This window comes from Camelina sativa, chromosome 6, assembly GCF_030686135.1.
Source record: "Camelina sativa cultivar CO46 ecotype springtype chromosome 6, ASM3068613v1".
Classification (NCBI taxonomy): Eukaryota; Viridiplantae; Streptophyta; class Magnoliopsida; order Brassicales; family Brassicaceae; genus Camelina; species Camelina sativa.
Window position 1 is genome coordinate 27174207 of NC_141885.1, and position 24622 is coordinate 27198828.

At 40.7% G+C, this 24622-nt stretch overlaps 2 protein-coding genes and 1 long non-coding RNA gene across 4 annotated transcripts; 1 reads left to right on the forward strand and 2 right to left on the reverse strand.

The window, feature by feature from the left end:
• Positions 1 to 1138: 1138 nt before the first annotated feature.
• Positions 1139 to 8656, forward strand: LOC147943034 (uncharacterized). Of its 2 annotated transcripts, none has more exons than XR_015559517.1 (3): positions 1139 to 1239; positions 1327 to 1396; positions 6714 to 8656. It is a non-coding gene; the product is annotated as an uncharacterized LOC147943034 (long non-coding RNA). The 2 variants fall into 2 exon arrangements; XR_015559518.1 differs by lacking the exon at positions 6714 to 8656 and adding an exon at positions 1548 to 3578 and having other exon boundaries at positions 1157 to 1239.
• Positions 4308 to 8574, reverse strand: LOC147943035 (protein ARABIDILLO 1-like). The gene is made up of 11 exons (XM_087453987.1): positions 7201 to 8574; positions 6948 to 7106; positions 6787 to 6867; positions 6394 to 6525; positions 6101 to 6316; positions 5929 to 6023; positions 5604 to 5667; positions 5328 to 5503; positions 4999 to 5226; positions 4830 to 4914; positions 4308 to 4731 (listed from the first exon to the last, which is right to left on the reverse strand). Exons 1-11 carry the CDS (start codon positions 8572 to 8574, stop codon positions 4555 to 4557), a joined length of 2787 nt encoding a protein of 928 aa, XP_087310113.1. The 3' UTR covers positions 4308 to 4554.
• A 10103-nt stretch (positions 8657 to 18759) lies between the features above and the next one.
• Positions 18760 to 20611, reverse strand: LOC104699448 (homeobox-leucine zipper protein ATHB-4-like). Its single transcript, XM_019246448.2, has 4 exons — positions 20403 to 20611; positions 19847 to 20202; positions 19622 to 19701; positions 18760 to 19265 (listed from the first exon to the last, which is right to left on the reverse strand). The coding sequence occupies exons 1-4, from the start codon at positions 20476 to 20478 to the stop codon at positions 18944 to 18946; spliced, it is 834 nt and encodes a 277-aa protein (XP_019101993.2). The 5' UTR covers positions 20479 to 20611; the 3' UTR covers positions 18760 to 18943.
• Positions 20612 to 24622: the final 4011 nt, after the last annotated feature.

Sequence of the window (24622 nt, forward strand, 5' to 3'; positions counted from 1 at the left end):
AAGTTTTCACTCTATTCGGAATTTTACACGAGACGGGACGTCTCCCGGCTTACATCGAGTAATCCTTATTGGGTAATTTAACCCAAGCGTACATGCGCTTTGGCGGAGGGCGAAGTACGGGACTTCGGCTTACCTCCTTTGTTCCAGTTTGGAAGTCGGACGGCAAAATTTAAAACTCTGGGTTCGGCTTACATATCCGTCCAAACCGGAACTTGCGAAACAATTAAAAAAAAAATTCTCTGGGTTCGGCTTATCTCTCGTCAGAGAGTTTGAGGTGCGAAATAAAAACTCTGGGTTCGGTTTATTCCTCGATTAAAAGTTTGAAGGGAGCGAGATACTGGGCTCGGCTTATTCCCCTTTTAAAAGTTTGAGGGGAGCGAGATACTGGGCTCGGCTTATTCCCCTTTTGCGGTTTGACGCGAGTCGAGCATCTGGCCAGGATGTCGAAAGATTTTGTATGACTCACAAAGATTCAAACAGAACTGAAGCTATTTGATGATGAACTGAAATCGAAGTTGTATGCAGACGAGCTGAAACTGAACTTATCTGAAGACAAACTGAAACTGAAACTGTCTAAAGACGGATTGAAAATGGAGTTGTCCGAAGAAAAACTAAAACTGGAGCTATCTGAAGTTGAACTGAAATCGAAGCTGTCTACAGACGAAATGAAACTGGAGCTGTCTGAACACAAACTGAATATGAGGTTGTCTGAGGATGAACTGAAACTGAAGCTGTCTGAACACAAACTGAATCTGAAGTTGTCTGAGGATGAACTGAAACTGAAGTTGTCAGAAGATGACCTGAAAAGTTGTCCGAAGGACGAAGGATGAACTGAAAAGTTTTCTGAAGGACGAACTGAGAAGTTGTCCGAAGGACAAACTGAGACTCAAGTTGCCCGAAGGACGAACTGAAAAGTTGTCCAAAAGACGAACTGAAAATGTCCGTTTAAAAGGATGTTCATTCTTGATTGGCAAGCGTGGAGCCCGACTTTTAGCACTAATGAGTTCGAAGTCCCGAACTGAGGTTATACGAGACATGGCTCAGCTTTTTTTTTCTTTTTTTTTTTTTGCGAGGCATGGCTCGGCTTTTTTTTATTAAGAACTAACGAGTTCGTAACTGGTCCCTTTTTTTTATAAGCAAGGCATGGCTCCGCTTTTTGGGACGAGTTACAAAAATCCCATTGATAAGCTGTAGTGAGCTGTTGAGAGCTGAAGATAATTTCCAAAGAAGAGTAGAAAGGTATTGATTAATTTACTGTTGGTTGTTACTGTTTTCTCCATTGTTCGTCCAAGCGTCTTGAGATAATGAAGTTTATGATTTTGCTAGTAATATGAAGATGTAGCGATAGCTTTCTCATGAATTACGAGGCTGAAACAAGGTCGATTTTGTTGCGAAGGTAAGCCTCGTTGCTTTGGATTGATATGTAGATGGACTACAGGTTTCATCTAGGTTGCTCGAAATTAGCCATGAAGTAGGGCGAACTGATAAAGTGGATCTGCTTCCTCTTTTTTTTTTTTTTGGTTTCGGGCTGAATGTTCCTGTTCCAGAAATACGGTGATATCTTTCGCGAGGAATAGCCAATCAACTCGAAGTTTGTCTTGTTAGAAAGATAAGCTTCAGGGCTTCAATTTGATATGTAGATCGGCGTCTGGTTCGTTCTAGAACTATAGAAAAATGCTTCCGAAGTCGATTCTCTTGAAAGGTCGGATCTGCGATTTTAGGGTTTCGATAGATCACACCAGTTGAGGGAATTCTGTGATATATTTCTTGAAACAGCTCGGATTGAGGCGAGATCGATCTCTTTAAAGACATAAGACTCGAGGCTTAAGATGTATATGCATTACGACACCTGGTTCTTTCTAGATCGATGGGAAACGTTGCTAAAAGTCGGTTTGCTTTCGCAAGTCGATAGAGTTCTGACAGATTACACCTGTTGAGGGAAATTTGTGATAAATTTCTTGAAACAGCTCGGCTCCAGGCAAGGTCGGTCTCATAAGAGAGATGAGACTCGGAGCTTCAAACTGATATGCAGATCGACTACATATTCTATATTGATTGCTGGGAATATCGTCATGATGTAAGACGATCTAACAATTGCGGACAGGCCGCATCTGCTCAAGCAAATTGGTCGCAAGTTGAGATACAGAGCACCGATTGAGGCGTAGTCGATCTTGTTAGAAAGCTAAGTCTCGGAGCTTCAAGTTTATATGTATCTCGATTCTTGTTTCATTCTAGATCGGCGGCGAACTACTTTTCAAGTCATGATGGAGAACTGATAGCTAGACTTTCGACCAGGATGCGTCAGTTCGGAAGTAGGGTGATTAATTTCGGTAGACATTTCGGACTGAGTTGAGATTGGCTTTTTTGGGAAGATAAACCTCTTAGCTTCAGAATGATATGATGCCGGCTCTAGGTTGCATCTAGATCGGTGGCAAACTGCTCTCCAAGTCGGGATGACGAACTGACAGCTATAGTTTGAACAGGATGCGTCAGTTCGGAAATAGGGCGATAACTTTCGATAGACACTTTGGATTGGGTTGAGGTCGCCTTTTCCGGAAATTTGACTCTAAGGCCTATCCGTGGATGGGTTGTGCGTAATTTGGGTCATAGTAATTCGTCGGGAAATCGATCCCGAAGGTTTCCTGGTGCGATGAAGACGGATCTGTGTTTTAACAGATTGTGTATGCTGCAGACAAACGGTGATATTTTTCGGCAGACATATCCAATCAATATGAAACCGGTTTCTATGGAAAGATGATTCTCGGGGCAATATATGAGTAGGCTATTCATAACCCAGTTCGGCGGAGTCGACTGGTAAATCGTCTTGGAGATCGACTGGTCGGGACCCTTCAGATCTATACTAATTTCGACATATAGAATATGCGGCAGTGAGAGGGCGATATCTCTCTGAATAAAACTCCGATTAAAACGAAATTGAATTCTATGGAAAGCTTATTTTCAGGGCAATCCATAGATAGGTTATTCACGACCTGATTCGTTGTACGCATCCGGAAAATCGATCCCGAGGCTGGCTGGTTGAAAACAAACGAATCTATATTTGAAGGATAAAGTATGCTGCAGATAAACTGCAATATCATTCAGACGAGAGCTCGGATTGGAACGAAATCTAGTTCCACGGAAAGCTACTGTTCGGCGCAATGCGTAGATAGGTTACTCGTCTTCTAGTTCGTCGGGAACTGCCGGGAACTCGCTTTGCAAGGAGGCAGTTTGGATGGTTGAACTTGATCTTCTGGTTTGTCTTAGGTTTGGTAGTAGAGAGAGGAAACGTAGAACTTGTGTAAGGGTCCCCACAGGCGGCACCAATTGTTGAATGTAGAATTCACACAATGAATTTGTTTGAGTGGGGGACAAATTCACTTAAGATCTCCTTCTAAAACAATGGATTAAAACTAGAAAATAAAGAGGGGTTCTGATCTCTTGAGAAAGAAGTTAGGGTTTTGCCCAAGAACAATGAAGAACTAGGGTTTTTGTATTAATTGCTGGATCCTTTACAATGAGAGGATCTCTCCCTATTTATATGAATACATTGATTATAAAATAAGTCTATTTTCCTTAAATCTCTGATCTTCAAATATGGTAAATTTCCTCTTCTGATGATCAAGTCGGGCTTAGGGGGCGGTCTCGGAGGTCGGTCAAGTGACTTCGCCGAGCTTCTGCTTATAGGCCAGTTTAGCTAGCCCAAAAGGGGGTCCCTCGTTTTAGTTAATGTGCAAAGTCTATTTGGTTTACCTTCGGTTTAGATCGGTATGTCGTGGGTGCTAAATCCCGCACCAACAATTTTCGTTTACATATATTTGAAACAGATAATGAACCGGGAAGATGCTGAAGAACAGATGGGAAGAGGCGGAGAAACAGCAAAGATGCTTTGTCTAACTGCGATAAACACATGCATAGAGATAGATGTATCAAGAAGAAGCATCTAGTGGATACTACTAACGCACATGAATGATAATGCTGGCTCTAGCCCGTTAACTGTCTGTGTCTTGCAAAGATGGAGATGGCCACCAGAAACACTCAGTTTCAGTCATGGGTACCACTGTCCCGAGTTTCTGATGAGAAGATCACTAGTGGTTGCAGTACCGTTGGTGGTGACATTCTTTTAAACTAGTCTCTGATGATTCATTTGAGGGGACATAACAGAGAGGAGGGTGTTAAGGTCAATTCAGCTAACACTTGCACCGTCCGTAACTCCGTAGTCCGTATTAAGAAAAAGTCAACATTTTTTGTGTGTGATAAAGTCAAAGTATAAATGTCACAAGATGAACAGAGGCAGAGCCAAAAAGGAATGATGAAAGAAGATAGGATATATAGAAACCACTTTCCTAATCCTTTGGACCTGTTATTACAGAAAATTTCTCAAAAACGTGATAAAGACGAACACAAGTCACAGAGAGGACATTCTTTGGATCTGATAAAAGCATCTTGAGAAGTTTGGTTTTTGCAGTATGGCTTTAGCTTCTTGTCTATTCGATGAGATACAGAGGTAATTTCTAAGTCAATGGCACTATCATTTTTTCTTTCTTTCTAAAAGGCTCAAATGGAAGATTCCGCCTGGTGATGCTCGAGGTTGCGTAAGATAATCTTCACAAAGATCTTAGCTTCACGAGGCGTTTTTGCAGCAGCAGCTGCAGAACGAAGAAATCTTGCTTCTCCCCCATTCTGCATAAGGCTTGCGTGATGCACTGCATGACGACCACCTGGTATTGTAAACTGTTTGACCAGAAAGAACAACAAGAAAAAAAAATGCATCAGTTGTTAACCAACAACAGAGAGAACACGGCACAATGTTTTGTTTTCACATAACATACCTGAAGAAGTGCAAACGCAGCGCATGCTTTGAGTGTCGAATTAGGGTTGCGCAACATTGTTACAAATCTTCCAATTTCAGCCCCACTGCAAAGAAAGCAATATATTCAAATTTTCAAATCAGTTCTTGATCAAACCACAATGGAGACTGAGAGAGGCAAAGATATTAACCTGCATCTCAAGTGCCCAGCTTCTTGTATGCGAGCTCTCTCTGTCACTTGTGCCAACATAATAGGAGTAGATAAAACAGGAGCAGCTGCAAAGATTTGAGGATCCATGAAAGTTTTAACAAAAGCTTCAATGTTTTTAAGTGCCATCGTTCTTGCCCCATCTAAGCTAATGCTTTTAGATGTGCTTTCTGATGAAGAAGTTCCGATCATCAGAGCGTATTCATCCATCCTATTGCAAATTGATAATTCAGATCGAAAACATATCAAAAGCCGTAAGAGTCGGAAAGAATTTTGGAATGTTTATTAGCTGAGTTAAATATATGAATATACCTTCCATCAAACATGTATGCCAAAGCCAATGCAGCCATGAATCGAGCCATTTTTGAGACGGAAGACAAACACAAGTGAACAAGAGCTGGAACTCCTCCTTCCTCAACAATGCGGAGTGCATTACCAGGATTAAAAGCCAGATTCCAAAGAGCTCCTGCTGCAGTTTCATGTACATCCTGAAGAAGATAAAAAGCCAACACATTGAGGTTTTATTTTCTCAGATTATCCCTTAATGACTAAGCTCAAAGCCACAAGTCTTCAGAACAAATTGCTTACCTCGGCTTCAGACCGTGCAAGTGCAATAAGTGGTGGAACCCCACCTTCACGTCCAATTGCGACACTGATGGAAATCAGAAAGAGCAATGGCAGGATTATTATCAAGGAAAATGACAGTAACAATAAATTGATCAAAAAAACTCCTTTAAACTTCTCCGCTAACCAAAGCCATAACTTAGTGCAAGCAAAATAAAAGGTATCAGCATGTGTAACATGTTAAAGCAAGATGGTGTTGCCTTGTTATGCTTCTGCATTAATCTTTAACAAATCAGGTGACAATCTATATACGCAACACATAAAACTTAGATTAAGATGTTTTTAGCACCTGTTTGCTTCTGACACAGATAATCCCCAAAGTGCACCAGCAGCTCTTTCTTGAAGACCTGTTGATGCATTTGGGCAAGACTGCGCGAGCACCACCTAAAATATCAACAAAAGTGATCAATTCCCATTACATATGAACAATGCTATCAAATTAAAACTAATTGGAAGCATACCAAAGCTTCAACGCCACCAACTGCAGCGATAGATTCTCGATTCTTATCATCAAACGACAAATTCCATAGCGCACCAGCAGCTTCTTGTCTAACACCTTCATGAGCCGATTGTGTAAGTTGGACAAGAGCTTCTAATGCGCCTGCTTCTTGTCCAACCGCAGCATTATTATTGTTGCTGTCTCCATGAGCAGCCAAATTAGCTAAAGCACGAGCAGCCTTGAAAAGCAGAACACAGTTAGATCTCCAAACTCAACTCACAAAGAGATATTGTAAAACAAAGAAACGGAATTTACCTGTTCTTGCACTCCCTCGTACTTGCAATTCCGAGCTAACATCACAAGAGCATGTACACCTCCCGCTGTTGCGACTTCCATGCTGCATTTATCATCTGCTGCTAAGTTTGCTAATGCTCCCGCAGCTCGTTCCTAATCACATAAATTAGGTAAATCCTCCATATAGAAAGAAGGGAAATATCCAAAAATGACACTTTCTAACTGAAGATTGATTTGTCCAAACTACCACTTCTTTACAAATGGATTCACATAAACATCCTAAGATTTCTCCGTTTAAAGCAGGGTTTTAAAATTTAGTAATGAATTTTTTTTTTTTGTAGAGGTATGGATATTACGATTGTATCTCTAGAAACAAAACAAAAAGGGTGAAGCTTCAAGGTGGCGAAAGCGTACCAAGACTCCATCACAGCCAGTTGGCCATCTAAATATAAGGTCGACCAGTGCCTTCACTCCTCCAGCTTGAGCAATAGCATTCTAATAGAGAAAAAAATATATATATGTGTGCTGAAAAATCGAGTAACAACAAGATTCTTATAGATAATTGGAGGACTTACCTTATGCTCTTCTCCAACAGAGAGATTCCATAGTCCACCAGCAGCTTCCTCAGCCACAAGTCTGTTCGTTGACTTTGCCAAACCAGCGAGAATTCTGATTCCTCCTTCTTCAGCAACAGACTTTGCAACATTAGCATTTACTGACAAATTTGCAATAGCCTAAAACAATCAAATAAAGAAAAATGTTAGTGTGTCCAGTCAATAGTATCAACATTCCAGTACGAAAAATGACAAGACAAAAAGAAGAAGCAACCTTTGCAGCTTCTGACTGAAGCCCTTCTCGCCATGATTTAGCAAGTTCTAGAAGAAGACGGATACCTCCATCTTTCATAACTGCTTCAGCTCTTCCACAGTCTATACTAGCATTCTCATCATCAATAACTACAAATGTTGCAAGTCCAGTAGCTGATCTCTCTTGGACATCTTCCTGTGAGCTTTGCATTAAAGTAAGCAGCAATGCGGCTCCTTGATTCAGCCAAAAATCATCCAATCCTTGTGGATTACACTCTGCAGTTCGTAGAAGCGTATGAGAGATAAACCATTCGCTCCAAAGCATAATGTCATCAACGGCTTTATCCTTGGTTGTTTTCATCAATTCTCTCCAATAGGAAAAGATCTCCTTGGGTTTCTTTGTATAACCGGCGAATATAGAAGCAAGTCCATCGAAAACGTTAGTGAACAGAGCAAGTATGACTTTTCCTTTGAAGCTGTTGGAGCTGATGAAACTTGTATCCTCTTCGAGGACATGACAGTTTAAAGCACACAATACTTTTAAGCTCTGCGACGATGTCAAGAGCCTAGAAACTGTGGAGGGACCAATGTCAGTCCTAGAGACATCTAAACAGGTTAGTTTCGGAAGCTTATCCCATTGATTCGATGCAATTGACCATTTTATGTTTGATGTCCCAGCAACAGAGAGGTACCGAACAGATACAACTTTTCCCAGAGCCTCCTCATCGACGTTAAGACAATCTAAGAACCCGAGATCAGTGAGGTGTGGACAATGTTTGGCCAGAGCTTCAATGGCTTCAGAAGTAACATCTCTAATCCCGGAAAGGCGAAGCTTTTTAAGCTTTGGACAACAAAAGGCTAGAGCTTTTATAGCATCACTAGAGATCTTCTCACAAAAGTCTGGTCCAAGTTGGAGACTCTCAAGTGCCTCATGACGTGCCACGATCATTGACAATGTAGCATCTGTGATCTTCCTGCAATAGTCGCCGCTTAATTCAAGTAGATTCCTTGCTTTGAGATGTATAAGGGAATCAGCTGATTCAATCCCACGAAACCTTAAGTTATGAAGATTAACACACCTAGAAGCAAGAGAAGCCGCCATTGTAGCACCAAACTTGTGAGCACGAAGATCCAAAGAACTCCACAAACAAGAAGAAGCACCAAGACCTCTCCATGTCTTACAAGTTGACGCCAAGCTAGCTCGATCGCGATAGTTCAAACAAGTAAACAACTGAATCACTGTGTCATAAGGCAGACTAGTCCAATCAACAAAACCATGAAGAAGAATCTCAGGAGCTACTCCTAAATCCTCATCGCTAGTCTCAGGATAACTTGGCAAAACAACCTTATCTTTCCCATTTCCCTCTTCCAATTTTCTCCTTACCCTACGGCTCATTGTCTTGATCAGATATAATCTAAAAGCGCAATAAGTTATTCTTTCAGCTACCGGAATAAAAATCCAAAATTTTTGCTTAAAATATCTCTCTCAAGTCTCAACCTTGAAAACGCTGATCACAAAGGGTACGAAGACACAGATCTTTCAATAGCAGCAACAAGAGAAACAAAAAGTCTAAAGCTTTTCGCTTGGATGGCTCAGAGACTAATCAAAACCCAGTTACCATATCGAAATCAATAACACATTACATGAAACGATTAGATAAATAAAATACGAAATTTCAAGAGCTCAACCGAAGACACAAAACCCTCGAATAGACGAAAAAGAGCAAAAAATCTCTGACCTTTCTTCAACAGATTTGTATTGACATTAAACTCACAAAATGAGAAGATCAATGGGAATTTCAAAGTAAAGAGAAAGAGTGAAGGTCAGAGACAATTCAGGCGAAACCCGAAAACTGTAAGAAACCAAAAAGACCTCTCTCAAGTAAAGAAGACCTCTCTCTCAAGACCCCTTTTTTTATATTTATGTGAGGCACAAAGAGAGAGGAAGAAGAAGAAGATGATGAAGATGATGAGGGGAATTGGAAAATTCCGGGTCGGGGCTTTGAGGGAGGAAGAGGGCTTCGTGTGATGAAAACACAGCTCATATACGAATATGATAGAGAGAGACCATAAATTCACCTCCTTTGCACGGTTTACTTTTTTTTTTTTTTTTTTCTTTTTGTCTATTTTTTCTTTCTTTCTATTGATTTTGTATTTACCTTTTTAATTATAATCTGATTTTCTGCATTTTATTGATTTAAATACATTATTTGATTTTCTTATATCTTAGAATAAATAGTATAACTAGTCAAATTTTTCCTATATATGTACATTTTTAATTAGTTAATTTATTTATTTTTGTCAGACAAATGTTGATTTTACGAAAATGTTTGGGGTTTGGACAACTAAATAATAAGAAACAGAATTGTTGTAGAAACAAAATTAAATAAAGATTATTTCTAATACAGAGGTTTTAAGAATATCCGTTTTGTTTTTTTTTTTATGTTCCAAGTTCATGAACCAAAATGAATTATGTATATAAAAAAAAATCGTTTTAGTTCACAAAAACGCAAAGTTGAGAATTTACATATTTTATAGTGATCACTCTTTTATACTTTAGTTCTGAAATCATTCATTTAAAAAAAAAAAAAACTCTTTTCGGCTTTAGTTCTCAAATCACTCATTTTAGATTTGTAATATATGTTATTAAGTAAAACATAAACATACATTTCTTTAGAAAGAAAAAAATATTGTTAATCCATACCATATCAAAGTATGCAACAAATCTTGTCGATTTCCTTTTATGACTATGCATTTAAACAAAATAAATCATTAAGTAGTGTGAAACAACAAAGGAACAATGCCACATGTGAACATCACAGTGGATGAAATTTCAGATATATTAATATTATTCCTTTTGTTAGTGATCACTTTAGTAAACTAAGTCTACCAGATTGCTGTGTCTCCACTAATCTCCACAATACAAACAAGAGCCAAAGGAGTCGAAAGAGTATTAATTATTACCATTGCAGTATTAGAAATTTAGAAATCAGAACTTGCAGTACAAAACGAAAAAAATACTAGTATTACTTTTCATAATCATAATAGTTCCCGAAATTTGTCGTGTGTATCATTACTTAATTCGTATATTTTTGTGTTATTGGTTGAAATGAAGACTAAGAGATCGGACTTTAATAAATCGAGGTTTGGTTTTGTGCATCTATCATGGTAAGAAATTAGAAAGGTTACTCTTTTTGGAAGTACTGAATTTAGAAAGGAATGAGATATATGTTGAGTTGTTTTGACCATGTTGATTATTGAATATAGGAATCGGCATCTCTTAGTACAACTCTTTTCCTTTTTTATCGACTTCTTCACTATACTTTTTATTTTACAGTTTTCGCCCGGCCCATGACGAATGTACTTTGAGAGTTAGTTGAAATCATACTGAAAAATAGATGGTGTTGGATATGGGCTTTGCCCCATATGCCAACTCGGCCCAACAAAGATTCACTAGAGATAAAAGGAAATGGGCCAACTTCGGAGGACAATCTCGGTATTTCACACAGAAAATCCTAGAGAGCCCTAACTCTACATTCACTTATAAATAGCTCGAGACATCTATTGGAAAAAGGATCCAGACCCCAGAGAATACCCAAAGAACAATACTTTGCGTGTAAAACCGTTATTGTCTTTTGTATAATCCCTTTCAGCTTCCGAGCTCGTCATTATTAGCTTGTTAGTTCTCCTGTGAATTGACGAGCTCAATCTTGACTCGTGTTAGTGACGACCTCACGTTTTTATTGTTAATTAAAGAACCAGCTTCACTCTTTCCCCGAAAATCTTTATTTACTTAGTGTTGTGCAATCCCCAGTACAAACAATTGGCGCCCACCGTGGAGCAAGAGTAGAGCGCTTCTTTTTGACGAATCAGCCGACGGTCCACATTACCACGAAGATTCAAGACTCATGACGAATTCCAGCGAAGATCTCAACAACACTTCCGAACAGCCAACGGAGCAACGATGGGGACGAAGACAAGAAATTTCCGTCAGTCCCTGATCGCGCCGACTTCCAGCGTTACCAACCTCGCGAGAAGTGGCGACCTCACGAGGAATGTCCGGACCTACAAATCCATGATCGTGCCGACCTTCGGCTCGCGCGTTGCTCATCTCGCGAGAAGAAGCGACCTCGCGAGAAATGGCGACCTCGCCAGAAGTTGTTGAACACACAAGTCCCCGATTGTGCCGACCTCCGGCTCCAGCGTCGCCGACCTCGAGGGAAGTGCCGACCATGGAGGAAATGCCGACCTCATTCGCATCTCTCTGATCTCTCTCAATACAACGAAAACTACCAGATTTGTCGAGCAAATCCAGATCGCTCCCTCGATCCGTATTGTAGCGACTAACCATCTCCAATCCATAATTGCCGACCTCGCGATTGGTAGAACCAGAGAGCAGCGCCGACCTCCGCTTATCGAAATCTCCATCGTTCCGTGTTCCGACACCGCTCTCGTCAAACCTGCTAGTGGTTTGCGCTGACCTATGCTCGCCGCCGAGCTCAGCATCTACCTCGATTGAGGTTGCCCCAAGAAAAGTGGCTTTGATCTCGTGAGTACCCTCGTCGGAACCTGCGACCGCAGATCTTAGAGATTCCATGTGATTGCTGCCCACGATGGACCTCGGCTCAAAATGCCGACCTCCGATTCTGACAATTCCGACCTCATCCTCACCTATCTCAAGGTCGCTATAATCACCCATCGAACTAACACGATCATGTCGGCCGACCATGGGCGATCTCACACAAAGGATGATGGACTGCGTCGGCTTAGGGTTAAGAGGGAGACCAAGCAAAAGAGAGAAGAGAGAGAAAGCATAGACACAAAAATAAAAAAATAGAGAGAGAAAGTTTACCTTTTATGATGAGGAAGCAAGTGAAAAAGAAACTGCTGCCACCATGCTACCAGCGCTCGGGGCGCCGACCATGCAACAACGATCGAAGGCACCAGAAAACAACATTACCATTGCTCAAACGCCGGACGTGCCAATTCAACCTTTTGCCTCCGCACGTGACGAGCATCGTCAAACCCTAGCTCCAGCTATTGCCGACAACGAGTGGCGACATCGTCTACGTACTTATCCTAACGAAAATGCAACTGCAGGTCACCATCATCGAACATCTCAAAAACCAGGACAAACAGAGAGCCGAACGACGCCATGCTCATAACCTGGTTGAACTCTCCAATATTTTGGCTCGAGGATACCTCCCTAGCCCTCCTAGAACTAACCCAAAAAATTCATGACGAACTCGCAGATGTCGCGAGAGCTAGTCTTTTAAAATTTTCAAATACCTCGCAGCGACATGCCGACCTGGCGCTAGAAGGAGGGGGAGCGCTCTAACATAAAAAAGCTTACCTTAATCAAATCAACTGACTCCAACAATAGAGGAACAAGCACCGAGACACCATCGACTTTGGGAGCGCTCAAAGTGCCCATTCTACCTCCTGTAACAGCCATGGGTGATGTAGTAGGCCTCTCGTTAGCCAAAGAAAGATCCATGAAACCACCACTTTTCACCAAACTCAAGAATGTCATCAAAATCACGATCGTCGGTCAAACCCTTGATGCTGAAACCAAAACTCCACTATTCCCTAATATCAATATCGATACCGTCGAAAGCATCACCGTGAGAAGTGCCGACCTCATGAGAGGTGTCGCCAAGCTCGCGACAACCAAAGCCGACATCACCGCTCAGCTCCACATCCTCCCGATCGGTCTCAAAGCTAGCCGGATCCAGATCGGCAGATCCTCGGTCGCTCCGCCCTCCGATTAACAAAGCATCACCACGGGCAGCCTCGCAAGAAATATCGATCTCTCGAAACGTACCAATCTCACGAGAGGTGTCGATCTCACGATGACCAAAACCAGCGTTCATGCCTTCACTCTCGAGCTCACCATCCCTTTGCCTATCTCACCTCATGGTCGCAAAGCCGACCTTTACCTCACTCCCAACCAAGCGAGAATCACACTCATTATACCGACCTCCCCTCTCGCTCCCATGAGCCATCTCCACCCAACGAACCTCGAGACCAACCTCGAGAGCGGTCGCCGCCCAAGCCGAGATTGGCGACGACCTCATGATGGCCATCCTCGCCAACCTCAACCTCTCGATCTTGTTCCAAGGAAGATCCGCTTGCAGCCCGCGCCAACCCCCGTTGTAGAGTTCTCTCCGCCCTCGTGGCCCTATGCCGACCTCAGATTTGTTTCTTATGATGCCGACCTCAAAATCTGTGCGCGCGGGCTGAACCAGGGCCACCGCCGACCACCATCAGGTCATCTCGATCGACGGTCAACGGAATATCCTGCCGACCGACTATCGGCAAAGAAGCGACGAGCGGCGGCTAGGTTTTGTTCTTTATAAATAAAAAAAAAAAAAAAAAAAGAAAGTAAAAAGAATAGAGAGCTGTCGAACCTCTGACCTCTCTCGCTCATATCTCCCAATATACTTGTATAGTCAACCTCGCCACCTCCAATTATGAGCCGACCTCGGAGTTCACCCTAACGGTTAGACAAGTGCCAACATGGACTGGAGATATGCCGCCCACACAGGGACGATCTCTAGGGCACCATACAACGCCCCACCGACCTCCATTGGCCGACCCCCTCACCCATAGTGTCGATTTCGCCAACTCTGACGCACAACCGCTCACCCTCTCCAATCGATCCCCCTCCATGCTCGAAAGACCGATCTCAATCCTGATCGCGCGAAACCCCAATCGCAAGCCTATCTGCATTTTCGTCATCGCCACACAACCAAGTACCGGACATATGCCAATCAAGAATAGGCGATTCGCCGACCTCAACTAATCATTTTCCGACCATATGTGCATCGCCTCCGATCCGACGACCTGTGAAGGCGACACCCTCAGTAGCGCCTCCCTTGCCCTCGTCACCTTCACGTAGATTAACAGGACCCAGATCTGCGAAGTCTCGGTCACGCCGCACTCCAGCTCGTCTAACACCAGCACAGGCGACCTCGTGGGAAGTCTAGCTAAGCTCGCGGCAACTAAACCCCGCGTGCCGACCTCTCAACAAGTCTCTTTCAATAGCGGCGACACTACCAGTTGCGCGCAAACCCATCATTTCTTGATCCTTCTCAATGGCGACCTCGCCCAAACCACTACGCTACCCTCTGATATCTCCAATATCGCGAGAAACGACCTCACTAGCTCTGATCTTCCCAACATTCATACTTGGCGACCTGGCAAACAATTGACCTTTCAAACATATCTATGTTGTCGACCTACCAACCTCGTCTCTACTACCTGCAAGCCGATCATCAATCCAACGACAAACCACCCACGTAGGAGTCGGGTTCATGCAAGAGCTCCCCAAACCTTCACAGTTTCGGTTTTACGCAATGGTCTATCCATAAACCCAACCCAAACAATGGCCTCGCAGCTTGACATCGACGACCAACTCGCAGCTCAACACCGAAGATCAACGGTGAGTTAAACATCATAATATCATTAGCGAGCAAAAAAAAAAAAAAAAAAAAAGAACGCTCACTTGTCGAGCTCATCAACTCTTCAAAAGAAGACATTTAAAAAAAAAAAAAAAAAAAAAAAAAAAAAAAAAAAAAAAAAAAAAACCTCTCTCGAACGAGTCCGTTTTAACGAATGTCCAGCTACTACATCGTCACCCTGGCCAGGTGTTCGATTCAAAACGCGTTCCACATGGATGCAGCGGTGAAATAATCCGCACAAAAAAAGCCGAGCCCAGTCTCGCATTCAGCGAGCAGGCGGTCAAGTTTGAATAAGCCAAGTTCTTACTTGCACACTCTTGCTGACCTTGGGGCACCCACAGGGTAAGCCGGACACCAGAGCCGCACCTAAAAAGTACGACGAGCTCATCTCAACTACCACCCTTAAAACTTGGTATTCGAAACACGTAATAGGATAAACCGGGACACGTCTCGCCCCGTAAAATACATCTCGAAACCAAGCAAAAAGCCGAGAAAATCTTGCACTAGCTTAAGGGCGCCTGAACTAATAAGCCAAGCTCAGGCTTGCAAGTCCCTGCCAACCCAAAACACCCACAGGAGAAGCCGGACACAAAAACCGCACCTAAAGGTACGACGAGTCAGTCTCGCCTACCACTTTATTTTGGTAAAGCACAAAGTTGAGCTGCATAACGAACATTTGCTCGCATCCCTCATGCTTGTCGCTCTCGCGCTTGCCTTCATACTTTCGATTCTCATTCTCGGTTCCGAGCTGCACTCTCAAGCTTGGTGCCTACCTACCTACATTTTGGCGCCTACCTCAAGCTTGGTGCCTACCTCAAGCTCTCTCACACTCGCCTCCCTCGCGCTTGCCACTCTCGTGCTTACCGCACTCACAGTCGACGCTCTCACGCTCTCCACCCTCTTGTTCACCGTCCTCATGGTTGACGCTCTCACGCTCGCCACCCTCATAGTCGACGCTCTTATGCTCGACGCCCTCACAGTCAAACGCTCTCGCGCTTGCCATTCTCACGCTCGATGCTCTCACGCTCGACACTCTCACGCTAACTCTCTCGTGCTTGCCATTCTTATGCTCGCCGCCCACACAATCGACGCTCTCACGCTCGACGCTCTCACGCTCGACGCTCTCACGCTGAACACTCTCACGCTCGATGCTCTCACGCTCGACACTCTCACGCTCGACGCTCTCACACGAGTCTCTTGGCACCTACCTACAGCTTGGTGCCGACCTCCAGCTTGGCGCCAACCTACAGCTTGGTGTCTACCTCCAGCTTGGCGCCAACCTACAGCTTGGTGTCTACCTAGGTGCCTACCTCAATTTCGGTGCCGATCTCCAGCTTGGCGCCTACCTCAAATTTGGTGCCGACCTCCAGTTTTGTGCCTACCTCCAGCTTGGACGTGGAATGCGAGCGCACATCATGAACACTCATCTTAGGAGTTGACCTCGGAGCTCGCCCCAATGGTAGGACAAGCGCCGACCTGGAATGAGGATTTGCCGAACTCCGGGGCATCGTGCAGCGTCCCGCCGACCTCAATCCACCGATCTCGCAAGAACCAACCTCAACACTCATCAATCCTTGTCCGCCGACCTCTCTTCACCTCTCGACCCCGTTCGACGACGATGATCTCACTCTCGCCGACCTCAGTCTCACTCTCGGTGGCGACCTCAATCTCACTCGACGAAAATGATCTCCCTTTAAGCCGAGCTCAATCTCACTCTCAGCGCCAATCTCAATCTCACTCTCGGCGTCGAGCTCAATCTCACTCTCGGTGGCGACCTCAGTCTCACTCGCCGATCTCAACCTCAACCTCGACGATGACGATCTCACTCTCGCCGACCTCAATCTCACTCTCGGCGCCGAACTCAATCTCACTCTCGGTGGCGACCTCAATCTCACTCTCTCGCTCGCGGACCTCAAACTCGGAGACCTGAAACTCATTCGCCGACCTCAATCTCAAGCTCGCCGACCTCAATCTCCGCATGCCGGTCTGGCTCAATTTCTTTGATCCTTGGTTACGAACTATGTGCGGCAACTCCGTCCTCAACCATTGCAGATCCATTATCAAGCACTACACTCTGTAAAAACGTGCTCAAGGCGCATAACATCTAGATGAGATCCACGCTCAACGCTCCACGCGCCAGGCGCCACGCTCCGCAAAGACGTGCTCAAGACAAATAACATTCATACAAGCTTCGCGCTCCAGAACAACACACTTAACGCATACAACATCAGAACGAGCTCCGAGCTCAGCAAAAACTATCGCTTTAACCATCACCGCACAAAGTTAGATCTTCTTGAAGCAGTCTGGAACGCCTAATGCCGAGCAGGCATATGTTAAGACTCAAAGTACGCCCGCCGATCGCAGAAATACCTCGCTCGCCGGACTAAGGGGGGGGACTATTGTTGGATATGGGCTTTGCCCCATATGCCAACTCGGCCCAACAAAGACTCACCAGAGATAGAAGAAAATGGGCCAACCTCGGAGGACAATCTCGGGATTTCACATAGAAAACCCTAGAGAGCCCTAACTCTACATTCGCTTATAAATAGCTCGAGACATCTATTGGAAAAAGGATCCAGACCCGAGAGAATATCCAAAGAGCAATACTTTGCGTGTAAAACCGTTATTGTCTTTTGTATAATCCGAGCTCGTCATTATTAGCTTGTTAGTTCTCCTGTGAATTGACGAGCTCAATCTTGACTCGTGTTAGTGACAACCTCACGTTTTTATCGTTAATTAAAGAACCAGCTTCACTCTTTCCCCGAAAATCTTTATTTACTTAGTGTTGTGCAATCTCCAGTACAAACATATGGTAAAACTTATAGTGAGAGTTTAATTTTGACATTGTTGTCAGCATATGCAATATCATACCGTTTCCCTTCATTTATTGTTTGAAGGTGTCTTATAGTAAATTGAAAATTGTTGAGATGAGAGAGACGAAATTTTGAAAAATGTGGGGCAAGCCAAAGAAGACAGAAAAGGAGGTGGCTCGAGACTAACCTCACGAGCAGCTGATTTGGACCCAAAACCGTGTAGGCCAATAATTTTATTAATTAGGTGTAAGATTATGAATTACTTCTATTTATTGATAATTCGTTTGTTAAGTGATTTATGTTCCAATTGGAACACTCTCCTTTTGTTTCATTAAAACTGATGTTTGGAAATTCCTCACACAGATCTTTCTTAAAAAAGACACAAAGAACCAATCAACATCACCAATATATATAAACATGGATTAGATAAATAATTAAATATGTAACAAACCGTCGACCTACTTCTAGGCGACGATGGCACACAATGTTAAGAGTACCGACAAGAAATTATAAGTTCTCCTCCATTTGATCAGAGCAATAAAAACTTCCAAACAAAAAAAAATGACTTGGGATTCTCATCAAAATATAAAAGAGGACAGTTAAGGATTATGTACGTATCAAGTTTTAGGCTTTGTTTTACTTACATTTAACGAAGCAATTTTCATTATTGTCATCTTATGTTAGCCACTTTCAATATTTATTTTATAGTCCATGTTTTATTATTAGTCTTTTTAGAGAGTTTGTATATCTATATATGAGATTACGAAGCCTTTCATCATCATCTCGTTTTGGGCATGTCCCAAAAGAAAAACAACATATTGATCCGTTCTGAAGTGTCGGTTCTAAAACCCAACGAAAGATACTGTATATATATATATATATAAAAAAACATCTATGCATAGCAAAATAACGCCGGCAAAAAGCCCACCATAATAAAAGAAAAAAAAAAGTGTTGGTTTATCTTTATCTAAGCCCATCAAGTTTTATTATACAATATTTTTTTCTTTTGTTAATCTCTCTCAGAATCTTGGAGGTAATAAACAAATACTGGCCAAAATTGAATTCTGAAAAGGCTAATCCTTTTACAGGTCAGAAATGAGAAAACCAATTCAGTTGTAACGACTCACTAGTTTCCCAAACTTTTACTATACTCAGGAGTCAGGAAACTAGCTAATAAAACTACAACACACGTTCCATAAGTATAAGTATAAGGGATCTTCGAATAAATGGAACAAAGGCCTTTATGCCAAAAAAATGACATTTCGGGGTACTTAATCCAATTTCTCTCATCTATAAACCATTTCCGTAAAAGCTAGGTAGTGTCAAATTTTCCCATATTGTCAAAGTCTTTTTTACAATGTTAAGAGTTAGAGCTTCAAACCGAACCTTTTTTTCGTTTCCATTTTCAACAAATTGAAGCTAATCTTTAAAATTTGCATTACTTTTATATCTTAATTCTAAGCTACAAACTACCCGAAAATAAACATCACTAGCGACCTGATCGTTGCACTTGCTGGAGAGAAATAGCTGTCCAAGGAGTGGATCGCTGCGGACTTGGCCGCCCAACCACCGTAGCAGGAGGAGGAAGAACGGCAGTCACATTGGCGGAGGAGGAGGAGGAGGAGACACGTTCGCAAGAAGGGCACATGGTGAGAGTAGTAGGAGGAGTCATATGCATGTAGAGATGTGGAGACAACTTCAACGCCCTCAGCTCCGACACTTCTTTTTGCAACCGTCGATTCTCCTCCGTCAGATTATCGCAACATCTTTTCAAATACTCACAATCAACCTCCGTTTGTTTCAGCTTCGTCCTATGTTCAAATATTCAAAAAATCATCTTAATTAGTGAAAAATAACAGTTAACAAGCTAAAAGCTTAATTAAGAAAACAGAAGAATCCAAAAAAAAAAGGACAAAAGTGGAGTGTTAATATGTACGCATGCATGTGTCTTTAAGGCGCTGTAGTAAAAAAGTAAATAAAAAAAAACTTCTCATGTGACAGTACAGAGGCAGAGATCTTATTAGGATTTTCTTTTAGAACAGGGGAACTGAAAATCACTTTATGGGTCATAAAAGGACAATTATATCCCCATCATAGCAATTACTAAGGTTTTTGTAATACTCAAATTCCCAGTAATACCCTTAGAAAACAAAGGCAATTTCTTTACCTTGCCCTTCGGTTCTGAAACCACACTTCCACTTGTCTTGCCCTTAGATTCAACTGTTTTGCTAGAGCCAGCTTTTGCTTCTGCCCAGTCCGATTATTCAAGGAAATAAAAGTAAAAGCAAGTTTAGTTTCTTTTAGAAAGAAGCCAATCAAAAGACGTCCATGCAATATGAAGTCATAAATTACGAAAATATGCAACTATTAAATTACTAAAAATGTCACTAACCGGATTAAGAGTGCTATGTTCTTTAAAAGTCTCCTCGAGAACAAGAGCTTGTTCCTTTGATAACCGTAGCTTCTTCCTTGACCCGTCGCCGTTTCCGCAATCTTCGTCGTCGCTTCCTCCGCCGTGTGAGCAAGAAGCTCTCTCTGCCTCGTGCTCTTCTCCTCCTCCTCTCGCCGCCGCAAGATCCCTTTTGTTCCCACTCACACTCGATATGGTGCTGTTCGGAGACGAAACAACGGCTGCTTCTTCTTCCAAGTTCACTACCGCCACCACCGAAGACGCAGCTCTGTTTACGTCGAAACCTCTTAGAAAAGATCCGGCGTCGGAGTTTCTCTCTGTAGTTGTACGTTTAATTCCTACATTAATCAAAAACGTTTTTAGCTACAATTTCGGAAATAATTAAAACTAATTATATCTTTATTAAAAAAGGATCGGATCTATTATATGAGACATATAGATCCGAAGATATGTCTAAGTCTATATGAGCAGAACACATTGAATGTTCTTAAAAACAAAATACAAATAAAACGAAAAAGAGAAAGAAAAAAAAAATTACCAGAAGACTGAAATAGATGAGTCCAAGAGTTGTGATGAATCTTCTGGGGATGGCTATTATTAATCTGATTGTGCATGTGAGGAAACGAAGAAGAAGAAGGAGGTATGGTGGGGGGCTTGGGGTTTCAATGATGACTTATGTCAGAGAGACCCTTGTAATTTCAATGATGATATATACTGTTACCTGCTCCTCTCTCGTCGAAAATAAAATAAAATTAACCAATGCTAGAAAAATAAAATTAAAAAACTCATTCAAGTCCAATGCGTTTTCTTTTTCAATAATACGTTGAGCTCTTTAAACAAATGAATTTTTTGTTCCTAAAAGTCAATTACAGACGTTAGCATTTTAATACACCAAATCTCAGATATTTTATTGTGTTTGACAGTATTATTTGGTTTTGTTTTACGTTTTTTAACTTTCATCTCTTAATAATCATTTATTTCTTAATGCTCTAAAATTAATTCATAATGCAAACTTGATACTTTTGGAAAGTAATGCACACGTACGCTTTTATATCTACTAAAAATATTTAATATAACAAGATCTTTTGTTTGAATTGTTTTATTTCTTAAACCATGAGAAGGGGGTAATTTAAGAGGAAAAAGACAGACAGATCACAGATGTAGAAGTTAAAGTAGGGGTCGCTCGTGAACTACAAACGCGAGGTAGCCTTGCGTGGAGGTGGAGCGGGAGACAATGGCGTGGGGCTCAAAATGGGTATGGTAGTCAGAAAACGATTTCGTATTGATAGGTTACACAGAGCCTAACATAACACTGCATGGGGGTTCAGACTACCTGTGAACCCAACAATGTGCATTTGATTCTCTAATTAATCTTCAATTCATTTCTTGTTCCCTTTTTCCAAAAACTCTCCCTTTGATTAGTAGTACTAATTCTTCTGGTCAACTAATAAAAGCGAATTTCAAGTGTTTTTCTCCATTGGATTATTATGGCCAAGTCAAATATAAAACGGACATTTGGAAAAGACTAGTGGTGGTATGGTAGAGTTTACTACGGCTACTTCCTGTCACTGAAACAATATGTTTTGCTTTCTGTTTTCAAAGTTGTTGATAATGCCATCATTATTACTACTTCAGTTTCTTTGAGAGTTACAGACAAGACAGGTCGTGTTTGTTAATTAATTAATTTTAAAGTTAAAATACTAACGTTTTCAACCACAAATTAATGTGTGTTTTACTTCCAACAATATTTTCTTAATGTTAATCATGAATGATTGACAAAAAAAAAAAAAAACTGTTTATCATGAATATGTATTGACTTTATTATGTATCTTCAATCAATGCGGTCATGCTTTTTCATTGACTCTTAAAAACTTGCTTTGACCCTTTCTTGGAAACTTTTGGTTTTTTTCTTCCGGTAATTGATTTGGAGCCTTGGCTAACTGGTTGGTTGATTTGATAGTAATAGTAGTCTGAATTCTGAAAAGGATAATTATACAAAATATTACTCCCTCAAAGTTTGATGTTAGAGGGATTTTACAGAAATTAAGAAATTAAGAAATAATTATTATTAATTTTAATTACAATAAAGTTTTTTTACTAAAAAGTATTATATATTTATAAACTAATGACTATTGAATTTTTTAAAGTTTAATACTTCCTCTGTTCCTAATAAATTGATGTTATAAAAATTATTTTTGTCCTTCAAAAATTGATTTTGTAGATTAAAAAATTAAAACAATCATATTACTTGATGCTTTTTGACAAATGTCATTTATCAATTAATTTATGGTTTCTCTATTTACCAAAAAATAATTGTAAATTAATTTACAAATAAAAATTAAACTTTTTTTTAATATGTGTGATAGTGTTATTTATTAGGGACATATAAAGTATTAATAGTGGTTTAACATCAATCTTTGTAGAATGAAAAAAATCACATAACATCAATATTTGAAGGACTGAAAGAGTATACTCTAATTTTCTATCTAAAACCCATTTTTAAAATAAACACTACTACGAATACGAAAGGTTATGTATATATTAATAGTATTGCCTTGGACTAACTAAAATAACATGGGTTTAGTTATGAACCGTACAATGCTATATAAATATAAAGTTGGTGACTAAATTAATTAAGTTGTAATCTGAAATCAAATTAATCCATTTTTTTGTTCTTTCATGATCAGTTAAATTTGTCCTGCAAGGACTGTACATGTTCGTGAATGTGAAATTATGGAATAAACTATAAAGAGCGTGTGACGGTGTGTGCCTGTGTGGAACTGAAGCAAAATAAAAATTAAAAGAACTCAGAAGTAGCGGTGGAGGTCACGTGGGAAACGGGAAGGGGTTCACGTGGGAAGTTTGCCAACGTGGCGGGCAGCACATGGTCCCCGCCAGTGACCACACTCGTGCGGCGTAATTTTTGTTCCTCCACGACCAGACATCCACTTCTCTGTAATCATTGGATACTCTCTCTCTCCGGCTCGGTGGTTCTTACTTAAAATCCTTACTCTTCTCGCGTATACATCACGCACTTATTTGTTCATGTTAAAAGCGTTGATGCGCGAATGTGTATAGAACAGAAACGTTTGAACTTTGAACAATACAAAAAAACAAAATTTTGAAATCAATACGACAAAGGAAACTGTAATTCATTAAATAATCCTCCAACTACAATATTAGTATTGGACACAAAACCATTATGAGGCTCATATTCTTTTTGCAATACCTAACAAATACTACCCACTCAATATCAATCTTTACAAAATACAACTCAATCTATTATATTAATATACGTACATTTGATTTAGATTATGATTATTGGTATAGTTATTTATTTTAAGTATGTTATAACAAAATGGCGAGGGAATTAAAGAGTTATATTTTTGGTAAGAGACAGCTAAGAACATGATCCGATGAAAACCGACCAAAGCAACCTAAGCCCATGTTTCACCACCAATAACGAGTTTCTTTAGTTAACCCAAGCATGAATATAAAATTATGAGACTTATGAAGTAATCAAGCATGAATATTAAAATATTTACTTATCATGAGTTCAATAATTTTGAGACATCTTTTATTCAAAAGAGGATAAAAACTATGGTCCCACGTGTGTGTCCATAAGACCATAACCATGTGCAAAAGCTCTCTCCGGATGCATGTGTTTTCCTTTCATTTTTCCTAGATTCGGTTTGAGCTGAGATTTATCACCTTCTCGATTTATATAAATTAGTTCGAGATCCTATTTTTTTTTGGTTTATTTGTCTGATTTCTCAAATTTCACAATCAAAACAATTTATTAGCTAGATCCAATTTATAAGCACATTGTTGATGCGGAATTTAGCACTCCGATATACTAATTTAAACCGGAAAGATAAATCGATTAGTTAATCGGGAATCCGGTTAACGGTCTTAATTAATGATCTATTTGAGGCCTGTTCGGATAAAGAGATCCAGTGATAGAGAGCCGACTTCCCAGTTCGCCTGACGACCGACTTAAGGAAGAAGTGGCAGCTTTCCATATCTTATTTCGGGTTATAAGGAAAGTTGATATATTTTGTAGTCGAACGAAACTGTATAAAAGGGAAGAGACTCCATTGTAAGACATCCAGCAATTAATACAAAAATCCTAGTTCTTCCTTGTTCTTGAGCAAAAAACCCTAATTTGTTTTCCAAGAAATTTTAATCGCTTTTGCTTGTTAATTTTGATTTGATTTCTTAGAGAGATAGCTTTATTGAATTTGTTTTCCTTTTCAAACAAATTCATTGTGTGAAAGTCAATTTCTATACACATGATTATACGCATGTTTTTTTCTGCCCGCTTTATAATTAAAAAGTCTACATAATACTCATATATGATTGTAATATTAATTTAGTATCTCTTCTGAATATATATTTTTTTGATAAGTAACATTTCATAGTCTGTTCGTCAACTTTTTTTTTTGTTTTACACAGATAAATTTACCATCAATGACGTAAAAAAAAAATTATTCAACCATAGTACTAATGTAGATAGTACTACTCTATTAATAATGTTGATCCAGCAATAATTGTTCGCTGAACGAATATAATCATTACAAAATAATTATTTTATTTTTTTCATGTACTGTACCACATGATTGTAACGACGTATCTAACAATTTACTCGAAATCATTACACATGTCCACGTGGGACGCCCGTCACTTATCTTGGTCCGGTCCAAGATTTGATTGATTCGTGCAATTTGTTTATTAATACTGAATACCATATGGTTACGT

What these genes read in the sequence shown, in the direction of transcription:
- LOC147943035 (XM_087453987.1), bottom strand. Translation starts at nt 8,574, where the DNA reads ATGAGCCGTAGGGTAAGGAGAAAATTGGAAGAGGGAAATGGGAAAGAT. An exon ending in GCATACATGTTTGATGGAAG is followed by an intron (nt 5,227 to 5,327) that starts GTATATTCATAT and finishes AATTTGCAATAG; the next exon opens with GATGGATGAATACGCTCTGA. An exon ending in GCTGGGCACTTGAGATGCAG is followed by an intron (nt 4,915 to 4,998) that starts GTTAATATCTTT and finishes CTTTCTTTGCAG; the next exon opens with TGGGGCTGAAATTGGAAGAT.
- LOC104699448 (XM_019246448.2), bottom strand. Translation starts at nt 20,478, where the DNA reads ATGCACAATCAGATTAATAATAGCCATCCCCAGAAGATTCATCACAAC. An exon ending in TCATCTATTTCAGTCTTCTG is followed by an intron (nt 20,203 to 20,402) that starts GTAATTTTTTTT and finishes TGATTAATGTAG; the next exon opens with GAATTAAACGTACAACTACA. An exon ending in TTTCAGAACCGAAGGGCAAG is followed by an intron (nt 19,266 to 19,621) that starts GTAAAGAAATTG and finishes ATTTGAACATAG; the next exon opens with GACGAAGCTGAAACAAACGG.